The sequence below is a fragment of the Orcinus orca genome, chromosome 14 (genome assembly GCF_937001465.1).
Source record: "Orcinus orca chromosome 14, mOrcOrc1.1, whole genome shotgun sequence".
NCBI lineage: Eukaryota > Metazoa > Chordata > Mammalia > Artiodactyla > Delphinidae > Orcinus > Orcinus orca.
Window position 1 is genome coordinate 10,316,009 of NC_064572.1, and position 18,033 is coordinate 10,334,041.

General features: G+C 55.1%; 1 protein-coding gene across 7 annotated transcripts in view; it reads right to left on the reverse strand.

The window, feature by feature from the left end:
• Positions 1–263: 263 nt before the first annotated feature.
• The window catches only part of PCNX2 (pecanex 2), a 274,063-nt gene continuing 256,293 nt past the window's right edge, over positions 264–18,033 (reverse strand). For 3 of the 7 annotated variants that reach the window (XM_049696787.1, XM_004281580.3, XM_033408947.2), the window contains 6 exons: positions 13,243–13,387; positions 12,582–12,812; positions 11,332–11,606; positions 10,484–10,671; positions 2,778–3,226; positions 264–1,266 (listed from right to left, as the gene is read on the reverse strand). In XM_049696787.1, the coding sequence (XP_049552744.1) occupies positions 1,105–1,266; positions 2,778–3,226; positions 10,484–10,671; positions 11,332–11,606; positions 12,582–12,812; positions 13,243–13,387 (1,450 nt within the window). In that variant the 3' untranslated portion in view covers positions 264–1,104. Of the gene's footprint in view, positions 1,267–2,777; positions 4,580–5,622; positions 8,159–10,483; positions 10,672–11,331; positions 11,607–12,581; positions 12,813–13,242; positions 13,388–18,033 lie in introns of those variants that run through there. The other 4 variants (XM_033408945.2, XR_007471226.1, XM_049696789.1 and 1 more) reach the window with 4 other exon arrangements.

The window sequence follows — 18,033 nt, forward strand, 5'->3', positions numbered from 1 at the left end:
TATAAATCAACTATACTTCAATTAAAAAAAAGAATCTGAAAAAGAATATATATGTGTATAACTGAATCACTTTGCTGTATACCTGAAACTAACACAACGTTGTAAATCAACTATACTTCAATAAAAAATAATTTTTTTTTTAAAAAAGAAGTTGCCTAAATGTCATTCTTACAGTGAAGGATGTGGTATTTCTTTTGTTGTTTTTTGGTTTTTTTTAGAAGTGACAACAGTTTCAGCAGAACTCAAACAACTGGACACAGCAATAACTGTAAACATTTTAATTCCAAAAACAAAGGTATGTGCAAATGTCCTGTGACGCGGTAAAGATTGCTTGGCTTGGAGACAGGCGTGCATTCCTGGGAAGCACACAGGAGCGCTGGGCGAGACGGGGCCTGGCTTCTTGCAGGACGTTGCTGTGACTGCAGTTAACATCATTCCTAGGCGGCCCTCCGTGACCTGCCTCAACTTGACTTCTGCACTCACGTTGCTGGGGATGGTTGGCTCCTTTCACAGGATGCTTTGGACGTGACTGCATGCACTATCACATTTTTTGCAGTAAAGCTGCCACTGGTTTATACTTACTTAACATCTGCATAAATATTATAAAGAAGTGAGATGTTTATATGTAGACTGGACATCAGCGCATTGGACCAGCTGATGGTGTGATACGCACTGCTGTCCGCCTCTTTTCCACAGTAACAGTGACATACAGAATGCCAGTTGTTTAGCATGCAGCTGTCTTATTTTCATCAGGACCGGAAGGAGTTATTTATGTGCTCTATTTGAGTTGTCTTAAGATGTTAACATGGCTTTTATTTGAATTTTCCAGTTCTGGGAGGGGTGCTTCCCGCGTCCCGCCTCTCTGGGGCCGCGAGTGCCAGAGCAGGAGGGAGGCCTGGTGTCAAGGTTTGTGTTCATCACGTGAGATATTTTTCAAGAACCTGAGATCAAGTTATTCTGTTTTGTACACAGCACTTATCTTCCACAGGATGGGTCTCCCGGCTGTCATTCTTTGTGCTGTTTAGTTTGGGGAGCACAGGGGAGAAGCTGGGGGGGGGGCTTGCGTCCCTCCCCAACGGCGTGGCTTCTCCGGCCCGAGCTCAGCTACTGCTCGTCGGAAGCGCTCTGCTGGGAGGCCGTGTCGTCCAGGCCCATGTCCTCCTGGCTTGCCCTTCTGCACATCACCCGCAGGTTCTCGGCCGCGTGGCGATCTCGAAGCAGCCCCTGCTCGGTGGCCTCCGTGGGTTCGCACGGCTCGGAAAAGTGCTTCCAAAGAGAAAACAGAAGCAACAAGTGATGGCTCAGCAAAGCTGATTGCTTCCCCGGATGACCACCCCACGGCTGTAGGTACCAGCCAGCAGTGTGGCAGGAACCTGGGGTCAGAGTCTAAAGTCAGGTCCAGTTACAGAGGACCAAAGCCGGGGGGGGGTCTTTGAGGACAGAGCATGCAGCCCGAGCCACGGGCAGAGGGAGGCGCCTCTGCACAGAGGGCCCTCTTCTCGGGTAACCTGGAAAAACATGACCTTGGGCAAGAGGTCACTTGTGAGCCTGGATTTCCTGAGTTTGGGTCAATGTCACTTCATATACATTGAGTCCTGCACAGCTGCTCAGTCCTGCAGGTTTGACGCCAAACAGTATGACCGAGGCCTTTTTATTGTGGCTGCACGTGGTCCCAAGGACCCAGCCATCCCTGTGGGAGAGAGAATTGGCCAGAATCCCAGAGCTGCATCCACAGACTGTCTTAAACACACATTGGGGGTGGCAGAGAGCTGCGATACTTTGTGCACCGTTACTGAGGAAATGAAAAAAGGGAAGTTTGTTTATGCTTAGCTATCTAACTTAAACTCCTAAAGCAACCCGGGGCTCCGGGATGCTCATAACCCTGCCCTGAAGGCTAGCGCACCATCGCTGCAACGCCACGGCTCTACTAAGGGTGGTGCATGCCGGCCTGGTTTCAGGGTGGCTGCAGGTGCCACTGTATGGCTTCTCCTGCGGGCGGGGGCAGGCGCCGGCCTGTAGGGCTTTTCCCTTTGGGAAGAGGGTAAGGGCAGAGCCCCCATCATCCACCTCCAAAAAGCCACGCCCGGAACCAGAAGGCCAGCAGCCTGCGGCTCTGCCCCTTCGCGGGCAGGACGGCGTGTGACCGTTCAAACGGAGCGTGGAAGTCTCCAACCTGATGCCGGCTTTTGCCTTAACATCTCCGATTTCTCCCTCCCTACCACAGTACAGAAGAGAGCGGCTGGGTGTTTACTTACGTACTTAACTTGTGAAGCCCAGTTATTCATCCAGCGCCAGCCAGCTTGGGATTCTCGATAAGGAACCGTTTATTTGGGCAGAGTCCTCAAAACTCTCTAACATTTAACTGCGTAAAAGTAGAAAGCCATCTCGGGAGCCACCGTTAAATCTAGTGGCTCGGAACTGATGGTGAGCTGCCTGCAGTGCTGATGTGTGTCCTTTCCTCTCCCTCAGCCAGAGGAATGTGGAAAGAGAAGGTTCTGTCTGCACCCGTGGAGGACATGCCCCCCCCCCCGCCCCCGACATCCTGGGTTCAGGGCGAAGGGGACTCTGACACCGGCTCCCTCCACCGCCTGCCTGGGCGTCGTCATTACGGTACACGTGCCATACATCCTGTCCGCTTCCGAGCGCGGCCAGTCCAGCTCCCGTCTCGTTGCCTGTCTGTTACTCTGGGAACCCTACAGGGCAGGTGATGGGAGCCTGCAGGCCCGGGGGACCGGGCTCATCGGCCAGGAGTGCCCCCCACCCCCCGAGCTCCTCACCCGTGCGGGCTGGCTGGTGGTCCTGGCCGAGGGGCCCAGGGTGATGTTGACACTGCTGGAGGACTGGGTGTCGCTGGTGTTACCCCCCTCGGCGGCAGACAGCCCGGAAATGACCAGGACGCTCGAGAAGCTCCTCTTGCCAAAGAGGAAGCTGAGGGTGGAGCTGGTGGACGAGCCCAGGCTGGACCTGATGAGGGCCTCGGCCCGCTCGCGGACGCTCAGGTGGCCGGCAGCGGGGGCGGGCGGGGGCTGGGAGCGCAGGGATGCCGCCGAGGTGCACGGGGACAGCCGGCTGCCCGAGAGCCGCCGGGCCAGCTCGTGGACTGACGTGGACGTCTGCAGGAAGGCCGGGTGGCTGTCCACGGTGGGGCCGGATGAGCGCGGGATGGGCGGTGTTTGGCTTAAGACCCTGGGGGCCTGGACGGACTGAGTCCTGCCTTTTCTCCTGCCTTTAAAGGAAAGCAGAGCAGAATAGGTAAACGACAAGGACCTACCGTAGAGCACAGGGAACTCTACTCAATAGTCTGTAATAACCCATGTGGGAAAAGAATCTGAAAAAGAACGGATATATCTGTATGGATAACTGAATCGCTTTGCCGTGCACCTGAAATTAACACGACATCGTAAACCCACCATAAATTAATTTAATAAAAACAACAACACATAAGTGTGGGAATTAAAGACAAAGAGGGAAAAGCAAGGGCATTCAAAAAGTCACTTATCTAGTCAACCAGAGCTTTCTAAAAAGGGGGGATTTAAAAAAAAAAAAACAGAGCAGACCGGCTTGCCGTGGCAGGCAGCTGCCCATGTCAGTGTCCGCATGCTGAGGCAGGCGGGCTGCTCTGCGGGGCCCGAGGGACCCAGGCTGGCCTCCCACCTTCTGGGCTGGGATGGAGGGTTGGGAGCCCAGCTCGGGGCTCCACTGAGGCCTGAGAACTGAAGGATGGGGCGGGGGTGTTGGTGTGGGCCACAGGCCAGGGCGATGGGCCCGTCCGGTTTGCCCAGGCCTGTCCTGGGTTCCGCACCGAAGTCCCTCGTCCCTGGGAGCCCCTGTCCTGGGCAAACCCATAACGTGGCCTCATCAGGCAAATCCCATCACGTCCCTGCTTCGGGACTGGGTTCCCGGGCTCCTCTGATAAGCAGTGATGCAGGGAAAGCATGCAGGTTTGCATCATGTCTAGTTGCCTTCGAAAGAGGAAAAACGGGTTGAGCCACATGCTGTGGCCTTTTTTTTCTAGAAAAGTTTTCCCTTAAGATCAAGGTCTTTGAGAGGAAGCCCTCCCCGGCCCAACTCGGGCGTGCACGGCCCGGGTTCCCACGTCTGTCAGGGCTCCCAGTGGACTGGAGGGGCTCCCAGCTCCCTTGGGCCAGTTGTCCCTCCCCTCAGGGGTCCTTCCTGGCCCAGCTCTTGCTGAGACTTGCTAAGACGAGGCCTTTATTTTATTTTTTACTGGAGTCTAGTTGATTTACAATGTTGTGTTAGTTTCAGGTGTGCAGCAAAGTGAATCAGTTATACATATACATATAACCACCCTGGCCTAAATCTAAAAAAAGAGAGAGAGAGAGAGAAAAACAAGGCCATTTTGGACACAAGGGACCGGACTGCCCGAGGCTTTGGTCCTGGCACATCTCTGGAGGAAGGCGGGCTTAAAGCGCCTGTCTTGTGCCTGACTTACCTCTGCGGCTTTAGAGACTAGGCGGGTGGACGAGCCTTGAATTGCTGGAACGCCGAGTTCCTTGACTTAAGCCTCGGGACTCACCAGGGTCTAATTCTAAAATATTATTTTAACCACAAGGTCCTACTGGGAAGCACAGAGAACTGTATTCAGTAGCCTATGATAAACCGTAACGGAAAAGAATATGAGAAAGAAGGTATATATATGTTTAATCGAATCACTTTGCTGTACAGAAATTAACACAACATTTGTAAATCAACTGTACTTCAGTTTAAAAAGTAAAAATCAATAAAATATTATTCTGAAGGGGGCAGCTGGTGACGTCACGGTGCTACCAATTGCCCTACTGACGTGTCTCCAGGAGTGGGTACAGTTACATTCAATGGGTAAAAATAGAGGGGGCTGCAGGGTGGGTACCCCCAAGGAATGTCACCTCACCCCAAAGGCCCAAGTGATTAACCGGGCACCCGGTGATTCTGAAATATTTACGTTTGTCTATGGGAACACGTCTTTTGCGAGGTAACTCCTTAGGGCACAGATGTTACTGTGGACATTCCCCGGGTCCTCTCTAGCCCTGCCCTTCCCACAGCGGCGGACTGGCTGAAAGGGCCCTCCTGCCTCACGTTGACCTTACTGCCAGGTGCCCACTGTGGTGGTGGGGGCCCGTTTCCAGAGGGCACTGGGGCTCCCACCTGGCTCCCTCCTGCCCGTCTGCTGAGAAATCGGGGTGCCCCCCCCCCGCAATGCTGCTCACAGAGTGGTACTGGGATCAGGCTCCCCGGGTGAGTGCAGGCAGCTCCCCGGCATGGGGCTCCCCCTCCCCCCGGGGATGGGCCCATCTGAACGGTCCCACTGCAGAGCTGAGTATGTTACTCTTATAGAGGAAGAAAGAGGGAGAAAGGGACCCTGACGAATCAGAATGAAGAACAGAGATGGTGATTTGTTAGTTTATTCAGAGCTTGGCAAGGCCAAACATCTGCTTGTGATTTATACGGTAACGCTGATTGCTGCCCCAGAATAGTCCACATTCATCCGCAAGCCAGTGATTTTGATGTTGGAGAGACCACCCGTACTTAGTGGGGCAACTTGGCTCATTCCAGTAACAAAGGGGAATGGTCCGTGTTCCATGCAAGATGGGGTAACCCCCGCCCCGATCTCACTGCTTCACATTTTCTTGGGTTTTTTTTTTGTCGCTCTTGATTTTTTAAAAGTTAATTTTGCAAATGGAACGAGCACGAAACCAAGCTAAATACATCTATGCTACTTATTATTCTGTAGTTTAACTTAGTTTGCCAGTTACTTCGTTATCAAATTCGGAGCGTTTCTAGGGAAAACCTCCTTAGGACCTGGGTTGAAATGCCATGTAAATTCCCCGCCCCTGTTCATTATCCCAGCACTATTCCTTGGTCTTTGATTGTTATCTGAAAGGTGGTGGTGCAAATCCTTAGAATAGGATAGAAGAGAGAAATTATATGTATCAAATGTTAACTATTGAATCTAGATGAAATGTATGTAGGTATTCATTGCCTTATTCTTGAAGTTTTTCTGTAAAAAATTTCAAAATAAAACACTAAACTATTAAAAAAATAGGATAGAAGAGATAGCCTTCCTGTCCAATATGGGATTCAGATTAGTTACAAATTCCTAACTGCTCTCCTCAGCAAGCAGCCCACCAGCCTCCACCAGTGGGCTGAGTCCCCTTCGAGCAAGAAGTCTGCAGGTGGTCAGGCCGCACTTAGGGCTGCATAGTGAGTTCCTGGCCGTAGGGCGTGAGGGCCCGCGAGTCAGGCATGAGGTGCTGGGCGTCCACACACTGTGCCCACCTGGGGTTGCAGTCCTCTGGGAGTCTGGCAAGGGCCAGGATGGGGATACTCGGCTGGGGACTGAAGCAGGGACCCAGGGAGCGAGGGAGCAGTTGGGACTCCAGTTATGGGCACTGAGCCTTGGGCACTGTGAGTAAAACAAGAGTCTGTTCTTAGAATTTCATTCACATTCCCCCTTGAGAGCGGCTCAATCATTGCTGCATAGCTAGGCTTCTCTGTCATGCCCTGCCCGGGAAGTCAGGTCCTTCACCTCGGCCCCAGGGACTCCCACAGGGCACAGCACACTGGTCATCACTGGTTGCCTACGTGGCATCACGCGGTGCTCTCCACCCTCCGCCCTTCCTCTCTGCATCGGCGCATCGACAGGCTCGGCACGCGGCACACTGACCAGGAAACAACGACCCAACCTGCAAAACTCACCTCGCACGGAAACCCAGAGCTTCTTCAACCCCTGACTGGGAACAGAGCCAGCCCCAGGCGGTTTGGGTTTGGCCAAGGGCTTCTTAACCTTAGCCATTGGAACCATCTGGGAAGCTTCAAAAGTGCCTTGACCTAGACACTGAGACCCACCCCCCCCGCGACCCGTGTGCCCCTGCAGACTGGGCCCTGGGCCTCCCCTGTAGCCTGGGAGGCGAGCTACGGAACAGGAGCTGGGAAAGTGAGTCTTCCAGGTCGAGTACAAAGATACGGGATCAGGAATATCCCCCCCAGGACTGGAGACCGACCTCTAACTTCCCTGCACCGGCTGAGCAGGCTCCTGGCTTGCTTTCTGGAAGCTGCGGGCACCATGGTTTGATTCAGTCGGAGGGAGGGCGAGAAGGAGGCCAGAGAAGCCAGAGGTTAGAAGGAAACCCAGCAACTGCACAGCACAGAGGCCCCTTTGGCGATGCCGTCCTGCTGGGAATGGCAGCGGGTGGGGGGGGTGGCTTCCCAGGCCGCCCTCCCTCTTCCAGGGGCCTTCGGGCATCTCACCACTGGCTGCGTCATCTGGGAAGAGTCCTTGGTGGCGCCGGGCAGGGCCGTCCCCTCCCCATGTGCGGCTCCTTCTGGGGCCGGTGTCCTTGGGGTCACGAGGGCTACTGCACTCGGGGCTTTGGTAACTGACAGCTTTGCACCTGGCCCTGTCAGGGCACGGGAGTCCCCCTACCCCATCCCCACTCTGCACCGGCTCAGGGGCGGCGGCCTGTGGGTGGAGGCCTGAGCCGGGCGGGGGCAGCTCTCCTCTAGCCTGCAGCGTGGACGCGTGTGAGCACCTGCGTTTATCGGGCGCTGAGGGATGCAGCCTGGGATCCCACCAGAAGCTTACCCCCTCCTGGGCTTTGTTCTCCAAGCCCCGGGGTTCCGACACGGTGCTTACTCACAGGTGGGGCGTGTTTCTAGCTGCCGCCGAGGGACGTGGAGAGAAGGGACAGGGGTCCTGGCCTTGAACTTCCCCAGGGAGTGAGCGCGTGCAGTGAACCAAGCCAAAGGTGGCCATGTCCCCGTATGGCTTTAACCAGAGTGGTAGTAAAAAGAAGGGGACATTTCAGTTTTCCAGGGGCAGGAGGAGGTGTCTGTGTCCTGGGTGTGGGGAGTAAGGTTGTCCCTTTCTGATGCCAGCTTCGAGCTTTTCTAGATGTCTCTCAGGGGCCTGCTGTGCCCTGACGTCCCGAGATTTCCCTGCTGCCTTGAGGCGTGGCTGTGAGTCCCAGTGGCTGGTTTCAAGCCAACTGTCTCATGGTGTTTCATCCTTTTGAAGGCAAGTTTGGACTCCAACCCTGTCCAGCCCCGCAGAATGGGTGTCTGGCTTATGCCACCAGCTGTGATGCCCCCTGGTGAGTTTCAGGAAAGCCTCGCCCCGGGCAGCCACTGAGGCAGGGGGATGGTGAGGCTTCAGGCAGGGCTGGAGGGCAGAAGGGGCCATCTGTCATGTCATTCCCCCTCCAGGACTCACGCCCCACCAGCTTCTCTCAGCCCACTGGGGCCCCCTTGGGACTCTAAGCCAGATGGTCTGAAAGGTGGTCACTCTTGGTGGCCTTGGGAGAAGCGATTTTAAGAAGCAATGATGGAGGACTTCCCTGGTGGCGCAGTGGTTGAGAGTCCACCTGCCGATGCAGGGGACGCGGGTTCTTGCCCCGGTCCGGGAAGATCCCACGTGCCGTGGGGCGGCTGGGCCCGTGAGCCATGGCCGCTGAGCCTGCGCGTCCGGAGCCTGTGCTCCGCAACGGGAGAGGCCACGATGGTGAGAGGCCCGCGTACCGCAAAAAAAAAAAAAAAAAAGCAACGATGGAAAATGCACAGCTGGTTTGGGCTCTGGAAGATGCAGCTCCGACATCTGCCACGAAAACCTGTGACTGCTCCCAGCCTCAGGCTCCGGCGGTGAATGGGGGGGTGTTCACAACCTATGGGGCCTGGATTTTAGGACAGGAAGCAGCGCTAGCCCCAAGCGCCGGCACAGCTTCACTTCTACGAAAGGGAAGAGGCAGCTCACTGAGTCAGAGCCCGTCCAGCACGCCCATCTTCGGCTCTTTAAACGCCTGCGGCCCCGCCAGCCAGAAACCCCCAGACTCCAGCCTCCCTCTGGTTCCCACAGGTCACCTGGTTAGACGTGCCAAGCGCTGAGGAATTTCTCCATTTGGAACCCACCTTGCGTTTTCCCACCTGGAAGATCCCTTTATGTGATTTTGAAACTTAAAATTCTCATGCGATAACAACTGTTAACTAAGCAATGAAAAACTCCTGGCCTGAGAGCCCAGCACTGGAGGCCTCTGGCTGGGCGACCGCTCTGCTTGGGGTTGGGGCAGACGGCACGGGGCGGGGAAGGGGGCCTTCTTCCCCCTAAGCAGCTAATGGCAATCACTTTGCCCATCTACCTACCTATCTACCTCTCCCTCCCTCCCTCCCTCCCTCCCTCCCTTCCTTCCATCTCTCATCTATCTTCTATTACCTAGCTATCATCTATTGATTCATCTCTATCTATCATGTATCCATCCATCCATCTATCTATCTCCATCATCTATCTTCTACCCATCATCTGTCTGCCTCTCTGTCTCCCGATCTATCTATCTACCATCTTGCCCATCTTTATATAAATCCTCACTATTTCAGTTAAATCCTCAGCCTTGCTTCCAGGAGACAGGGACCGTTCCTCATTACTCATTCGGTGCAGAGCTGGCAGGGGAACACGCACCAAAAGGCACTTAATGCACCCTTCTGGATGGTAAAAGCACTGAGGCCAAAAGGCGAAGCCACTAACAGGTTCTGAAGGGCAAAGCTGAGTGCCAGTGTGCCAGCAGGAACCAGGGCCAAGCATCTGTCTCTCCCGCATCCACCCGGGTGCGTCCTCTGCGGGCCCTCGGGGTCATCTTTTCTAAGCAGCCCCCTCCTCCCAGTGGACTGGGGTTTTGGGACTTCATCCATCTGGTTGAGCCTAACTGCTTTTAAACTTTAAACTCAGCCCAAACTTGAACAAAGCCACCCCCGCCATCCGCACCTGCTGCCACGCTTCTTCCCTCTTTTTTTTTTTTTTTTTTTTGCGGTACACGGGCCTCCCACCACTGCGGCCTCTCCCGCCGCGGAGCACAGGGTCCGGACGCGCAGGCTCAGTGGCCATGGCTCACGAACCCAGCCGCTCCGCGGCACGTGGGATCTTCCCGGACCGGGGCACGAACCCACGTCCCCTGCATCGGCAGGCGGACTCTCAACTACTGCGCCACCAGGGAAGCCCCCTTCCCTCTTTTCTTATGCTTTGAAATGTCAGGTGTAAGTGCAGGAAGGGGAGAGCTGTAGACAGTGGGCAACGGAGAGCAGGAGCCTGGCTCCCTCGCCACAGACCTGGAGACGGCGGCTCAACTCACAGAAAGACGGAGGCACCATCACAGATCAAGAGCTACAACACAGCCCGACACAAAGGCACGTGAGCCAGTAGGCACTGAATGAGTGAGAGACGGGGTGGAAGGGAGTGACCGCTGGGCCAGTGGACTGGCTGGCTGGCTGAGGTGATGGATAGACAGATGGCTAAAGGTTAAATGCTGAATCTAACACATGGAGAGTTGTTTTCTGAGTAGAACCTATAAGAGTCGTGGATATTTGGGGCATCTTTTGTCCCAACACTGATTTTTCCTGCAAAAAGGGACTCTCAGAGGTTAGAACGACAACACAACCCACAGTGTTGGCCAGTGGGACGACAGGAGCCTTATCAGTAACACGAAGCCCCCGCTGCACCCACCTGTCGTCCTTGTCCCTTCAGGGGGTGACCGGTGGCGGCTCCCATCCTTTCTGGGCTGTTCCGAGCTGCTCTCCCGACTCTCACCACTGGGGGCGCTGCTGCCGCTTACGGGCGGGGCGCCCCTGCCGTCGGCGTCCTGGCTGTTGCCAGCGCCGGGCTGGCCGGCGGCATCGCAGTCCTTCCGCACCCTGTGAGAGGGAGAAACGCTTCAAGGGTCTCACCAAAACATTTCTGATTGTCCCAAACGCCCCATCACATTCGTGTCCAAATCAGGGTGGCAGACCGGACTCTACAGGTGAGCAGCACACCTGGGACGCCGGTGGAGAGAGGGGCTTCCGTTCCCCAAACCTCAGAGTCTGATAAATGAATACACCACGCCCGGATGAAGAAGCCGCAGGTCCCACCAGCCACAGGGACCCTCAGCTCTGGGGCCTGACATGGAGCTCTGCCAGATTCAGACAGAACATCTTAGAATTCGTTCCAACTCACCAGGGACACCGTTACAACGGGGTGAGAAGACCTAACGGGATGAGAGATGAGTGCCGGGTGGGAGGAGGGACTTCAAAACCCGTTCTTTGCGACAGATGTGTAACAGCCACTCCCAAAGACCCATAACCTCGGCAGTACCGCAAGGACTCAAGCCCAAGTCTCAGCCCGTGGATGCAAGGGGGAGGGAGACAGACTCATCTGATGAAACGAAGGATGCGCTGCGGCGCACTTGGGCACGGCAGTTTTCATCTCAGGAGGAAAGAGCCATGGACAGTGACATTCCAACCAGAAGCCCTGGAGTCGCAGCCCCGCCCCATCCAGCATCCGGGTAAATAATGGCCTTTGTTGTCAAGACCCACCTTAACCACTTGGCTCGGAACCACGCCCTGACGCTGTCCAAGGTGACGGGTCCGCTCCAGACGTTCTTCAGCTGCCTGTGGGTCCCTAGGTAGGAGGTGGTGAGCGGGGAGACATACATGGGGTAGCCCAGGGGCTGGTCGCAGGAGGAACTGATCAGGTTCCGGAGGACCTGCTTGTGGTTCTGAATGCTGCCGCGCTCGGGATTGCAGTTGCGGAGGAAGATGAGCTCTTGCTGCTGCCCCGCCCAAAGGCCACGGACACACTCTCTGTTCACCTGCAGGGCGGGGAAGACGCGGAGAGAAAAGCAGATGGCGGGGGCCGCCAGCATGTTGGTTCTGGGTCTGAGTACCTGGGACCGCAATACTTTGGCCTGAAGCTTTCATAGTCAAGCCCGAATGGCAGCCCCGTAAGGTGGATGTGATGCCACTTTCACGGGGCCACAGAGATCAAATTAAAAGGAAGGAAGGCTTTGTTTCAGCGCGGTGGTTTGAAGCTATAGGAAGAAGAGAATCTCTGGGAAGGGAGTTCTCGGGTTCAGGAACAGGTTATGAGAGGAAGGTCTGGAATTTTAGAGAATTGTAAAGTCTTTAAGAATAAGCTAGGGGCTTCCCTGGCGGCGCAGTGGTTAAGAATCTGCCTGCCAGTGCAGGGGACGCGGGTTCGAGCCCTGGTCCGGGAAGATCCCACATGCCGTGGAGCAACTAAGCCCGTGCGCCACAACTACTGAGCCTGCGCTCTAGAGCCCGCGAGCCACAACTACTGAGCCCACGTGCCACAACTACTGAAGTCCACGTGCCTAGAGCCCGTGCTCCGCAACCAGAGAGGCCACCGCAATGAGAAGCCCGCGCACCACAACCAAGAGTAGCCCCTGCTTGCCGCAACTAGAGAAAGCCCGCGCGCAGCAACAAAGACCCAACGCGGCCAAAAATAAACTAATTAATTAATTAAAAAAAAAGAATAAGCTAGATCCTGACCCTCAGCGACATGTGTGTCTAGCCTACCAGGACTTCTTGCCAAAGCTGTCACCTGGGCACCGGCTCTCTGGGTGGGAAAGGGCCCTGGAGGAGATGCACCGCCTGCCCCGGGGGTGCCCTGCATGCTGGGCAATGCTGCCCCCCCAACCCTGGGACCGTGGGTCTAGACAGAGGACGCTGGCCCAGGGCGAGGGCATTGGTGCCATCCATCCTATTTCTTCTCACATTCGCCCCAGCTGGGAGGCTCGGGCCAGCTGGGAAGGATGGCCCCGTACCTTGATCACCTTGAAGCTCAGAAAGCCCCTGTGCAGCATGATGACCTTGTACTCGTCCGTGCCCTCGTCCACCACGTGCCGCAGGGTCAGCAGCTCCTCCTTGTTGCCCAGCACGGCGCCCCTCCAGGCCGGGTCGCCCTCATGGCAGATGACCACTTTCTTCTCAAAGGACTGTATGGCCTCGTAGAGGACCACGGGGTCCTCGTACTCGTCGGGGCAAGTGAACTGGTCCTGGGGAAGGAAGGACCAGAGAGCTGGCCCCGGGTGGGTGCAAGGCCAAGCCCACCTGCACGTCTCACAGTGGCCCTGAGTGGATGGAGGACACCTTGCCAACCCAGCACCCTTGGCCTCGGGGCCGTGCTAGGCAAGGAGCTTGTGGCTTAGGTGCCTATGACTTTTTGAGACAGCGTGGGCACTTCTGATGTCATTTTCTCTGGCCAAGTCCCCTCTTCCATCCTAGTGGGAGATCGCCACCTCCTAGGGGTCTTGAGGACACACTGTCACGGACACCGTCAAGAATATGCGATGCCTCAACGCTTAGTTACTAAATCAGAAGCCCACTCATCAATGTCATGCCGAGGAAGGGGACTGTGTTTTTGAAAGGTCATTTTTTCCCCTGATGTTTCAGGCTTACACTTTTTTTAAAAAAAGGAATGTTTACCTGGTGCAGCTTCAGGGACATCCTGAGAGCCGGGGCAACAACTTTGTGCAGCAGGTCGATGTCTGCAAACACCCACTCATCCTGGGCTGTTATTCTGAAGTCACCTTTGAAGAGGGTGTGGAGGCCGTACAGGAAAGAATCCAGGCTGCGAAACAAAGTCGAGTTTGTCCGTTCATACGGAGCAAAGGTGTTCAGGCTCCTGTCACCCTGAGCTGGCCTGAGTCTCCCTTGTGTCACCTCAGGAAGGATTTTACTGTCTTTAGACTGATCCAGCAGAGGTCCCAGCGAACACCTGACACTGCAGGCCGTATTCGGACCCTTGTGACAACTGCTGCAATGGTCACCTTCAGGGATAGCCACTGATGCTCTGGGTCCCTGAGTGTGATGGTGGAGGTCCTGGTCAGAGCTGGCCTGCTATGTCCACAGGCAGAGTGAGTGCTGAGACAAGGGGCCGTCTGGTCCAGGAGCCCTGGGGCCTCCACTTCTTGGGAGGGAGGCAGGGAGGCCAGGGCAAGAACCCAGGCCCTTCCACTGGTCGTCTCTGTGTTTCTGGATAGCGCTTTCGGACTATGTCACTCATAATACAAATTGGATTCTCCCACCATATGGAGAGAAAATGACACCAAATCCAATCTCAAATTGGCCATTTAGATTCTCAGAGAACCTCCAGCTCCCAACCCCACCTTTTTTTTAATGACTAGAGGATGAGGCACGATAGAGGGGATTAAAATGAATGACGGAAGGATTTCTCGGGCTGTCCAGGTTTTTATGTTTCTAGGCTTTTGGGCTTTGCTTCCATTTCCTGCATGTAATTAAGCATCGCCTGGGTGGAGAGCAGAGAGGTGCCCGAGGGACATCTTTCACGGTCTGGGGCCTTTACCTTTTGGATCAACGCAGGGAGTGGGTCTGGGAAAGCGACTCACCCTGTATTATGAGGAGGGAAAGAATGGTGCTTCCCTCATTCGTCGCCTCGAGTTCCAGTGATACACTCAGTCCCAGCGTCCTCTAAACACCCTGGCCTCTGACATCCCTGAGCGGGAGTGTGGGCAGCTGTACGAGGAACAGCATCCCCGACGGGGTTGAACTGGGACAGAGCGAGCAGGGAAGTGTGTGCGGAAGACACGCTCCGAGGATGGAACTGAGAAGGATCTAATGAGCTGGCTCGCCCAGCAAGACTTTGGATCCCATGCAGCACGCCAGACCCACACGTCAGGGAAATAGCTCCACTGCTGGCTGCTGGAGCACGTCGTTGCGAAACACCCCAGCATCATTAACCTCCTTCCAGAACTCCCTTGAGAGGGATGCCGGGGCTTGGAGTCAGAGCAGGCCGTGGGAAACGGGAGCAGCCAGGGTCTAGGCAGGTGGGGCAGATGCTGTGGCCTCGAGGAGCCCAGAACCTTCCAGAAAGAGTCCAGGAGGCAGCCCTCCTGAACAGGCTCCCCCGACACAGAACAGAGACTTCCTGGAGCTGCCTGCGGTCCTGGGAGGGGAGGGGTGGACCGCAGAGCCAGGCTGGAGCAGTGCAGATGCAGGGAGGGAAGCTTTGAAACGGTGCTAACTGCTGTCACTGAAAATGGTGACAGCAAAATGCCCCTGTCATCAGATAGGGGCGAAGTCCTGAAAAGAGGGGGTTAATCGTGGGCGGGTTTCTTTTCTGGAAAGGAGTAGAAGCATGCCTCGCCGCTTGCACACAGGCGCAGAGAAGTCACTCCTCTTGATGTGGGGCTGGGGACGGTGGCAGAGGGAGATAGAGGGACCTGCGCAGATGCCCAGAGCGACATGGGCAGATGGGAGAGGAGACCCGGAGAGTCAGCCCATCCTTTGCTCGGCGCCGTGTGAAAGCAGCCATAGGCCCGACTGCGCGGTCGGGAAAAGGCCCTTCCACGGGACCTCCCTGAGTGGTTGTGAGCCCACCCCAGGGCCCCAACGGTAGATGCTTTACCGGCCCTTTCTAGTTTCAGAGGAAAATGACACTTTGTGACGCTTACTGCTCTTCCATTAAAATAAGCCTCAATGCACAAATGAACGTATCTATGACACAGAAACAGAATCACAGGCACAGAGAACAGACCGCTGGTGGCCAAGGGGGAGGGGGCGGGGGAGGGAAGGACTGGGAGTCTGGGATTAGCAGATGCAAACTATTATCTATAGGATGGATAAACAACAAGGTCCTACTGTAGAGCACAGGGAACTATATTCAGTATCCTGTGATAAACCATCACGGAAAAGAATATGAAAAAGCATGTATATGTGTGCATAACTGAATCACTTTGCTGTACAGCAGAAATTAACACAACATTGGAAATCAACTATATTTCAATTTAAAAAAAAAGTTTTTTTTAAATGAGTCTCCATGTAGAAAACAAAGCCTCGGGTAGAATTCCACTAGATGGATGGCATTACCCCTAGCACCTTAAAGGTACAGGCATCCTAAAAGTGAGGGTGTCTCATTACCTGCCTTTTAATCTCAGGAGGAGGAGGAGGAGGAAAGCAGAGGTGTGACGAGCTGGGAGGCTTTGGCGGGGAGAGCACAGGTCTCCAGGTCGCCTGCAGCACGTTGCTGACTTGGAGCACCATCGGGCTTGGTCTTGTTAAGACTCTACTGAGAGATGACAGGCTCCCACCCCCAGGCCAACAGCTGGAGTGGGGAAACAGGGTTACATCTGAGTCGATCAAGGTTGGCCTTCGTGGGGACCAGAACAGCCACTGCCCGGCCCCCTAGCGCTGCCTTTATTTACTAAGTTTCTAGCACGTGTGCAGTGCCATGTAAGACTGGGCTTATCTCGGTGCTGCGGTCTGGCTCTCTACCTGTGGATGTAGAGATTGTCCCTGCGCTGAGGACTGCTTGGCAACAAACTCTATAAAGGGCCTTCTGTACCTCTTCTGCTGCACTCAACCCATGTTCCACGGAGTCAGGACTTGAATCATACGTCGCCTTCATAACTGTGTGTGCATGTGTGTATGTGTGTGTGTATGTGTGTACACGAGCATAGGTGCACATTTGTGTGTGTGTGCGTATGTGTGTGCATGCATGTATATTGTGCATGTACATAGGTGCACATTTGTGTGTGTGCCTGAGCATGAGTGCACGTTTGTGTGTGCATGTGTGTACATGTGTGCATTTACATGGGTGCACGCGTGTGTGCTCACGCGTGTGTTGGAAAGGATGATCCAGCCTCCACCTCAGAGTGACTCTGCACCCCCAGCAGACACCAACGACCACCAAGCCGGGTCTTCGCGACACTCTGCTTGTACCGCCTCCTATTCTTTCTGGTTCTGACCCCGCTTCCTGTTCTACGATGACATAACCCCTGGTGCTGCACAGATGAGAGGCTGGAGCCACCAGTACTGGAGCACAGTCACTCATAGCCTTCGTGGAAATGGCCACGTTCCAGCTGGAGGCTCCGGCTGTTGCCTGCAGTGCCAGCGGAAACTCCAGCCCCAGGTTAGCCTAAGGCTTATGCTTTAACGGGTCCCGCCCAGTTCAGCATTCTCACCCATCACCTTTCACGGCAACGACAGCTTGAGGACGGCCAGTTGAAGCAAAGGTTGTTTTCACTCCTTGTATCGCATCTTTCTTTATCCACAGAGGAGTCCTCAGAGCTCTGTGCAGGCCAGATGCTCCTTAAGCCCCTCGAAGCCCTACTTTTGTTCAAAATCACTGACCAACTCAGCCCAGTTTTCACCTGCACCCTCTCACTGGTTCTTGGCCCAAGGGCATTTTGGCCCCCGGGGGACATCTGACAATATCTGGAGACATATTTTGGACGTCACAGCCTAAGGGGGTGATGCTCCTGGCACCCAGTGGGTAGAGGCCAGGCAGCAACGTCCAGGACAGTCCCCCCCCAACAAAGAACCACACAGCCTAAAATGTGAATAGTGCCACTGCTGAGAAACCCTGCTCTCTCAGAAAAGAAAAAGTAGCCTTCAAGATAGAGATTTTAAGTTTTGGACAATGCGTCATTACCTTGGGTGCAGCGCCAGTGAACCTGAGGATTCAGGTGGAAACAAGTCTAATGCTGGGGCCTGGGGCCTATATTCTGACTCAGCTGCTCGGGCGATCCTGAGGCGCCAGGGGTGATTCTGGGGACCAGAACACCCAGACATTTCAGGGAGCCTGGGCAGGTTGGGCAAGGCTGGTCCAGGGCAGGGTGCACGGTGTTAGCTGGGTGATGGAGAGGGACAGAAATGATGCCCCCCAGCACCCGGCCAGCGACGTGGAAAGAAAGGGGGAAAAGGCACCTGGGGACTTCCCTGGTGGTCCAGTGGGTAAGACTCCGTGCTCCCAGTGCCAGCGGCCCGGGTTCGATCCCTGGCTGGGGAACTAAGATCCCGCATGCCGCAGCTAAGACCTGGTGCAGCCATAATAAATAAGTAAATATTTTTAAAAGAAAAAAAGGCGCCTGCCAGCGCTTCTGTCCCTTGAGAAAGTCCCGCCAGATCCCTGCCCCTCCGTCAAGTGCCTTAAGATTAATCGATGTACCTCCTTGTACAATCCAGGTGCCTTTCAATCCAGCGTGCTAGCGCTCGGAACAGGTGAGTTTGGGCACAAGCTCTTCAGAGCTGAGTCTTGGTTTCCCACAGCCCGCGGGCTCTCCTGGACGTGAGCCCCACTGGTTTCAAAGCCAGATTTTATGGGGCTTGTTTTTCTGCTTCAGGTCCCCCAGCTGGGGAGCCCAGTGTGGGCCTCAGACCCCTCGCTCCTCACGGGGGACCCCCTCGGTGGTGACTTCCCTCCCACTTGTGGGTCGTCATACTGGAGGTGCAGGTTCTGACTGGACCGTGTCTCCG